This window comes from Camponotus floridanus, unplaced genomic scaffold (genome assembly GCF_003227725.1).
Source record: "Camponotus floridanus strain SB8 unplaced genomic scaffold, Cflo_v7.5 scaffold20, whole genome shotgun sequence".
Lineage (NCBI taxonomy): Eukaryota > Metazoa > Arthropoda > Insecta > Hymenoptera > Formicidae > Camponotus > Camponotus floridanus.
The window spans coordinates 317,655-326,495 of record NW_020229326.1 but is presented as its reverse complement, the minus strand read 5'-3'; the positions used below and the strand labels follow the sequence as shown (position 1 = coordinate 326,495).

Here is an 8,841-nt window from a genome sequence, read left to right as displayed (position 1 = left end):
AAATGCGAATATATCCGCAAATATTATATTTTGCTTTATGTCTGCGCGTCAGATTCAATGTCGAGACAAAATATGTTTGACTTTATTTAATCATTTGACTCAGCATATATTTCGTATAACCATTTAAATTTTATGACTCATTCATTATTGATGATTGGACGGCGTGACAATCTTCTTCCAAAGATTATTGAACTTAGTATATTTAACCGTTTGCGTGTGTAAAACATTAAAAGATTAGCTCGAATAATTAAAGTGCATCACGATTTCCTTTGCCGGATATCCGCCGCTGGCAACAGCGAGAGTTCACCACGAAAAGTGCGAGCTTTGTTACGCGAAATATTTCGTAACAGATTGATTGTGTATTGCTTCTCAGTATTATACACATAATTCACACGAGGCGCACCTATCTGCAGCAGGAAAAATAGAAATTATCGCACATTTTTTTCTACCTTTGTTTTCAAAAATCTTTCAAATATCTCCGGAAATTTCAAAAATAGCTTGTTTTTTTTCTTTTGAATCATTAGTAGGTGACACTTTGCTCTTTTTCCTTTTTTTACAAAAAACTGGAATGCATTAACGAACAGTAGTAAGGCTTAAAGTAACGAAGAGTGGACTATGATATGTAGACTTAATGGTTGGCGATAAGTTTTTTAACGCAAGACCTATTGCTCCGTGCCTTATATAAGTTGAACGCATCTCAGGAAGGTTCAGTAAGGGTCGGGTTGTCAGGTCCTAGTTTCCAGATTCTATCTTGCGACTCAAGAAATTTTCAAAAATCATGAAGTGGATTCTATTGTTGGCAATAATCGTTATTATACAATATGGAGAGGTGGCAGGTAAGAGAGCTATCATATTCCATAAGTTATTTTTGTTTTATTAGTTTTATAAGTCTATGCTAATCTTATATATTATAATAATAAAAATTCAATAATGTATAACAAATTTTGATATGTGATGAATTTTAATGAATTAAAACAATTGCAAGTTTAATTATTTGTGCAATTTTTGGTAATAATCAAGAAATTTTCGCAGCTGTTAATTGATATACGAGCAAAATATGTTTGAGTTTATAGAATAGTAAGAATATTATTGTGCCAAATAATGTATATATTGAATGTATATGATGAATGAATATTGCGACTCACGTAAAAGACAGCAAAAGTAAAACGCAAAACGTCAAACGCATTTTGCATTTTTATGCATTTTTTATAAACCATAGATGAATAGTCGATAGATAAATGATAAATTGCGTATATTGTATATGTAATTAGTTCCATATGATTTATATGACCATGTTTATTGATTAGAATAATAAATGTATTGCTGACTAATATTCCTCGAGAAATGTTTGTTACAAGCGGGAATACGAGATTGTTTTTCTTAATTACTTTTCAATTTTCTTCTTCGTTTTAAAAAATATGAATAATGCCTATTGTATTTGTGTGATAAGGTATAAATTTATAGAACTCAACAAATTAATCCTCGTGGAATAAAAAAATGAAAATATAAGAAATAAAGAAAAAAATCTTTACATAACGACAATTGATAAAGTATTTACAATTTTTCAATGTAAATAGAGATATATTTATTATGTAAATTAATAACATTAATACACAATTAACAACTTCTCTTTAACAGTTCAAAGATTCGCGAACTGCTCGAATCACGCTGTTGTTCTGGAATATATAAGAATATTCCAGATTAGTCGTTACAATTCCTTATCTACAATATTCGAGAGACTCTTGGAATGTTCTTTCTCCTGATATTTATGTCTCGGCATATTTCTTTCGGCATGTTTCTTCTATCAATCTCTTCAGTACATACGTGTCTCTCAAAGTAAATTCTCGGATTACTCGATTATTTTAGCGGTTCTCAGTATTTAAAGAATTCTGTTCAATTTCAAAGTTAAACTTTGAATTATTCGATAAAACTCAAATTATAATAATTATTCGAAACAAGGATTATAAAAATGTATAATTTATTGCAAAGAATGCAATAGTTTCTTCAAAGTAATTAAAAAGATCAACAGAGTTCTGGAAATGTATTTCAATTCTAACTGATTACTGATTTATATACGTATTCCATATGTAAACTGAGTTGCAATATTTAACTTATTTATCTGTTCCTATATTACGTAAATCATTTATTGATTTAATAATATATTAAGTATTAATAATATAATAAATATTAATTATATAATGCATTAAATATTAATTGTAATAACAGTGATATGAAATTAATAACTGTATGTGACATTTTAGAAGTTGCTTTATTTCGATTAGAAATTTTTTATGGACTATACATTTTTTAAACATTTTCATTCAATAAATATTTAATAGAAATATTGAAATTTTCGAATAACTTAATGCATATATATATTATTATATATATATATATATATATATATATATTATTATATATTATTATATAGGTTATCCTTCGAAAATGATATCTGAAAATCATCCTATTGAGCATACTCCTGCTGACAAGAATAAGAAAACTCCGGAAAGTATCTGCGAATACTGCCATCTTAGCGAGGAAATTATAAGGGCGGCCTACGAAGGTAAATTCCTGAGACACATAATATTCTAATGTATAAAACATATATTTATTTATTATAAACAAATATGTGATAATTAAACATTTTATTTACCAGAAGCTATGAAAAAAAAACAAACAGTTGATATATTCGGGTATCACAAGTCACCATTCGAAGATATATTTCTGCCCCGTTCAGCAAGATCGCCAGGAATGGCGCAATATTTAAGCAATTCGTTCGATGATAATCTTGCTAGGATCAAAGAAAAGTTGGACGTTTTAGAAAGACAGTATCAATTCTTTAACGAATTTTCACATAATGCCGAAGGTAAATTCTTGAGATGCATATATAATATTCTAACATATAAAATATATATTTATTTACTAAGAACAAATATATAATAATTAAACATTTTATTTATCACAGCAATTGGGGAAAAAAGACAACAAATAGATCAGATATCATTAACCACAGAATTAAGAAAATATATATTTTATTTCGATTTTCTTTCGAACCCATTGCTAGCGGAATCGGTATCGGACCAGTGGACCAAGAAATTTGATGATGATATAGATTATGTCAAGAACAATTTGGGATCGTTAAAAACTAACTACGAACTCGTTATTGATCATTTAAAAGAGATCAGAGGTAAATTCTTGAGACGCAATATATTATATTCTAATATATAAAACATAAATTTACTAAGAAATATGTGATTATTAAACATTTTATTTATCAGCAACAAAAGAACAACAAACAGGTCATATGTTCGTGCATCACGGGTCATTCTGGGGTGAACCAATCAAAGATATGATTCAGTCCCGTTCAACAAGATCGGCATATTTAACCGATTCGTTCAATGATCTTTTTCATTTTATCAGAACAACGTTGGAAAACTTAGAAAAATCCTACAAAGACATTAACAAACTTTTACAGGCCGAAGGTAAATTCTTGAGATGCATATATAATATTCTAATATATAAAACATATATTTATTTGTTAAGAACATATATGTAATAATTAAACGTTTTATTTTATCACAGTAAATGAGGAAAAAGGAGAACAAACAGATCCGATACCATCAAGTGTGAAATTAGATATAATGGGAACCCCATGGACATTAGAATCCCCGGAAGTATATATGATATTGTCACGTTTGAACAGGTTGTTCGATAGTGATATAGTTAATATCGAGGAGAATTTGGAAGTGTTAAAAATTAAATTCAGATTCGTTATCAATCAATTAAAAGAGATCGCAGGTAAATTCTTGAGATGCAATATATTATATTCTAATATTGTATATAAAACATATATTTATTTACTAAGAACAAATATGTAATAATTAAACATTTTTTTTCAGCAAACAGCCCGGAAAATAAAAAGGAGTATCCGTCTCCATCAGAGAGTATCGTTTCGAATAACAACACACAAGAAACTGTGACTCAAACAACCATCATTCCTACGCCGGATGAATCGACGAATACTCAAAAGCCTGTGCCAATTAAACATGACGATAAAAAGGATAAACTTGTTGATGAAAAAGATCCATTACATACACCTGAAATCGCACCAACCAACAAAACACCAGAAAATGTAATAATCCCAATTGAATCGACAATCTTTGAAAAACTTGAATTGACAACCATTAAAAATGAAGAAAAGCCTGAACAATTTGAACAAGAAGCTGAAAATATGTTTATATCAATAACAAATAACAATGAAACGTTTGAGGCACCGATTGCCCTTGATAAGAAAATAATAATTAATCCAGACAACCCAGAAGATTCAATTACATTCGGACAATTGGTAAGACTATTGAACACTACTTGAGAAATATAAGGAGACATTGGAACGTCAAATTTACAATCATAAATAAATCTACAAAATTAAAAAAAATATTGAAATGATAGTAAAAAGTTAAGAAATCAATAATATTATACGTTTTTATATCAAAGCATTTAAATTTTTAAATATAAGCATTTTATCTTCTTTAAATTTCAAATAATTCTTGTATCTTTGTTTCTTCAAAAATAAGTTGCTCCTAGGATTCTATTCGTTTCTTTTATGTATGATTATAAATATATTATGGGGGGAATATATATTATTTTATTGCGAATACATACAAGATAAACAAAATAATATTTTTAATTGAAAATAAAGATATTTTCTTAGGTTAAGAGTTCTTATAGATTTTACATGATTTTATACACATTTATACATTACATGATTTTATAAATATTAAATTGAAATATATAAGTTACATATTGCTTATTAAATAATCGTTATACATCATTTATCCTTATAAATTTAATCAATTTTATTACAAACATTTCAGAACTCCGTAAAATCTACTATGATAAGAATTATTACGAAGGATTAACAAAATTTGCTTGTAAAAGTTGATTAAATATCTTCGAAATTATTATAATATACTCCAACTTAACGAGATATATATTAAATAATCCAAAGTTTTATTTATAGATCCTTGATATCTGTTTATCATTGAAAATCACATTTCTCTCTTATGATTCGCGTCATTGCGCAACAATTCACCTAAGGAGTATCACGTAGATAAACGCGTCCTGCATTGTAATATTCATTCTAAGGCCATGCATAGTTATTAAAAAAGGGCAGAGCGCTGCCACGATCCAGTCAGAACGTTTTCAGAGATGGCGAAGAACGTCGGTAGCATCCTCCTGCTAACACTCGTGCTATCGTTTGGACGAGCAGGTGAGGAAAATATCTCGGAAACTTAAAGAAATATAAGCGTCGCGCGCACGTCGGTATCGACGACATCGAGGAATGAATTTATATGCGAGTGTGTTATTGCGAGTGCCATATTAGCTGAAAATATTCTTTTCAAATCTGTTATACATGTGTTATAGTCGATAGTATGTCCTCGTTACAATATTGATGAATTTTATAATCTCTGACAAATATATAAATCGTTATAAAATTCTCACATTCTAAAAATAAAGAAAAATATTTATTGATATTTAGCTACTTTTTATAAGTATCTTGTGACACTTTAATATCTTAAAGATTTAATATTCGACAGATTAATATAATTTAACTTGAATAAACTAACATTATGTGAAGAATTAGCAGTATATAAGTATAAAATATGTTTCGAATTTATTCAAAATAATTGTTATTATATAATTATAAAGCATCTTTGTACTATTTTTTCCGAAAAGTGTGAAAAGAAGCAAAGTCTGTGTAAAAAAAGTAAATTATCTCTAACGCGCTATATAATTTTCTAGCTAAATTATATACAAAACTTATAATTAATCTATAACAAATGCAATTTTTGTGTGAGCGTGTTAACACAAAACATCGCTCATCCGCATATGGTTCTAGGAAAAATAACAAAGCTGCAAAACAATAGAATAGTAGAAACTGTAATTAACAAGATAATGATTCATCATGAAAAATGAGTAATCAACAATGTTTATCTGATTGCAATTTTATATGAAACGATTACATGAACAAATGTAATTCGTCTATTAAAACTATTTAACGATATATCTATCCAAGTATATGGCAATGCAACTTTTACATTCTGTTATATAATATCGTTTTCCCATTTAATTTAAATTAGCATAATCAAGATTTCGTATTATTTTAAAGAGAAAAAGAGAGATTGAGCAAGAGAGAGATAATTATTATTATCAAATTAAATCACAGGAAAACGTGCATTTATTATATTCGTGAAACTCGCAAATAAAAGTGTTACATTTTGGAGATTAAGAATGCTGTTTTTAAATTTCTCTTCATAAGTAAATTATACAAATATACAATTATGGAAACAATTTGATAAAATAGACGAAAAATAGACGAAGTTTTTCCTTTTGCTTCCTAGTTTTTAGATACTTGAAAAAACATTTTCATTGAACAGACGAACATGAGCGACGACGAAACACGCCACCGGAACTAACACCGGGGTTAGTCGTCAAAATGTCAAGTGATGAAGAACTTCAGGAGCGTTTCCTCTCCTTCATCCCTGTCACGGCAACTGTCAGTTTGAACGCGGGAGATAACAATGCGCATTCTGTCAGTCTGGGCGCAAGCCTTGACGGTATTAGCTTCTCGGAAAGCAACAGTTACAACCATCCCACAAAATACGGAATTGATGGGTAAATAATTTACTTAAAATAGTTGCTGAATATATCTCCAATTAAAATTTTTTAGTAATATTTATTATTTAATTTTATACGTGTGTGAGACGTATAATTATTTTTTTATTTCTCGATTGCAAATAATATCTTGAATTAACTTATTTTCTCTATAAAAAAAAATATAAATAATAAGAAAATATATAAAAGACAATTGTTATTTTTTAGATCTGCTGTTTCCGTAAGTAAATCTGAGACTGTTGCCGCAGGATTATCAGGAATTTCTACGGCAGGCGCGAAAGCCTACAGCGACAGTGGCAAAACCGAAAGCCATTCATACAGTTTCGGTCAAGCAACTGCAACTTCTTTCGGAATAGTCGAAAATGGACATGCGATTACCGGTGCTACATCTTCCGTTGGTGCCTCACAATCTTCTGCTGCAACTGGTGGCAATCAAGGACAATTCTTCCCACAAGCTGCCGTCAATATGCAATATCCATATCGGCCGTCATGGAACAATGTTGGTCCAAACGATGGACGTAATGGCAAGTGGAGTCGATTACATTTTTTTTCTCTTTTATTGTCTTCAATTCTTATCATATAAATTATTTATACATAAAAAATTCGGGAGAATATGCTCTGTTAAAGCCAAATAATTGTTATTTATAAAATGCTTTCTGAATATTATTATATAAATCTTAACGTTTGATTTTAACTGTTGAAATATTTGAAGATTAAAGTTCAATATTTTCTCACATTCGAGATTTAAAATTCATTATTTCAGATCGACCCACGTTGACCATCTGGAAACCACATGATGGAACACGACCGACATTGAATATCGATGCATTTGGCACGTTCAGACGAGAAGAAAAGCCGACGATTCATATCCACATGTGGCGACCTGATCATGGAATATTTTCCCGGCCAGGTTTATCAATCGAACATAAACCGCGCGACTCTTGGACTGATCAAACTCATGGATCGACGAGTCGTCAAGTAAGTTCAAACGCTTTCTCTTACGGTTTTTCGACCGATGATCCGGTCTCTTAGGCCAACGTAGGTCTTACGAATTTTATGTCCTCGTCAATCGGTCAGGAATATACCTCCGGGGACACTCAAAGTTGGGAAAGTGCGACTTCCAATCTTGTTTCTAGTGGTTCTTTCGGTGAAGACAATTCCAAGGGTACATCGACCTCGGGACGCTAAGGTGGGAATTCCGTCACGCGGGTCAATGCTCAAGCAATTGCGTCGTCAGAAGAATTCTTCCCTAAAGGTGGGAGTATACAAAGTCAGATTATACCATTGCAATACGTCGGAAGCAAAGATTCTGTGCAAAGACAACCTGGCAATGATATATTATCTAATCTCGCGCAGGCTGTTGGCGAATTGCTCGATGTTGTATAATGGAAGGGAAAAGAAATATTTATTTATTTTATATCAGTTTGAATTTTATATTATGATAGATATTTTTGTATTTATTGTATAGTCGATCTCAATAAAGCAATCGATTAAATATGCATTTTATACATTTCTCTTCTCCGTAATATCTTTTATCAATAATGAATTATAAAACTTGTGATGATATCGATATTCTTCAATAACTGATATTTTTTTAAAGTTTCAATAATTGTACGTTTCAATATTTATACTCATTTTTTTATAAACATCTTAAATAAATTTATTTTGACCATCTTCAAGTTTTATTATTATTAATAGTTATATTTTAGTAGCAAAAACGTATCCGGTAGAATGTAAAAGTGGCTACAGATGACAGCACCAATTGAGTTACGTTAGCAATTACCCCCGGTTCGTGATGTAATTTATTATTTCTCCTATCACTTTAAAATTCTGCGTGCTTTATCGCGTTTCTTGGAAAATGATTCGCGAGAAGATAAATTGTAATGAGATATGAACTTCTCTCTCTCTCTCTCTCTCTCTCTCTCTCTCTCTCTCTCTCTCTCTCTCTCTCTTTAAAAACTAGATAAAAGAAAAATATAAAAGTGAAATATTAAAGATTCTACATATCTTGCAGTCATGATATAAATAATAAAGCTCTTATATTCATTACATATTTTAAGTTTTATAAAATGCCTGTTCCATTATAACATGCGTTGAAGTCACTATTTATTAAATATATAATAATAAATAATTTATTTATTGAAAGAAATGAGCTTGACGGATCTT

At 29.9% G+C, this 8,841-nt stretch overlaps 2 protein-coding genes across 4 annotated transcripts; both read left to right on the top strand.

Annotated features, from left to right (window-relative positions):
* The first annotated feature begins 705 nt into the window (after positions 1 to 705).
* LOC105250582 (hypothetical protein) lies at positions 706 to 4,481 on the top strand. Of its 2 annotated transcripts, none has more exons than XM_025408316.1 (7): positions 706 to 836; positions 2,432 to 2,563; positions 2,660 to 2,866; positions 2,966 to 3,187; positions 3,279 to 3,482; positions 3,583 to 3,798; positions 3,900 to 4,481. In XM_025408316.1, the coding sequence occupies exons 1-7, from the start codon at positions 779 to 781 to the stop codon at positions 4,367 to 4,369; spliced, it is 1,509 nt and encodes a 502-aa protein (XP_025264101.1). In that variant the 5' UTR covers positions 706 to 778; the 3' UTR covers positions 4,370 to 4,481. The 2 variants fall into 2 exon arrangements, with proteins under 2 accessions (XP_025264101.1, XP_011255049.1); XM_011256747.3 differs by having other exon boundaries at positions 2,657 to 2,866; positions 3,900 to 4,477.
* Positions 4,482 to 5,052: 571 nt separating this feature from the next.
* LOC105250583 lies at positions 5,053 to 8,112 on the top strand. 2 transcript variants are annotated; one of them, XM_011256748.3, is made up of 5 exons: positions 5,053 to 5,269; positions 6,438 to 6,675; positions 6,883 to 7,199; positions 7,439 to 7,653; positions 7,753 to 8,112. In XM_011256748.3, the coding sequence occupies exons 1-5, from the start codon at positions 5,209 to 5,211 to the stop codon at positions 7,861 to 7,863; spliced, it is 942 nt and encodes a 313-aa protein (XP_011255050.2). In that variant the 5' UTR covers positions 5,053 to 5,208; the 3' UTR covers positions 7,864 to 8,112. The 2 variants fall into 2 exon arrangements, with proteins under 2 accessions (XP_011255050.2, XP_019882898.1); XM_020027339.2 differs by having other exon boundaries at positions 5,061 to 5,269; positions 7,812 to 8,108.
* Positions 8,113 to 8,841: the final 729 nt, after the last annotated feature.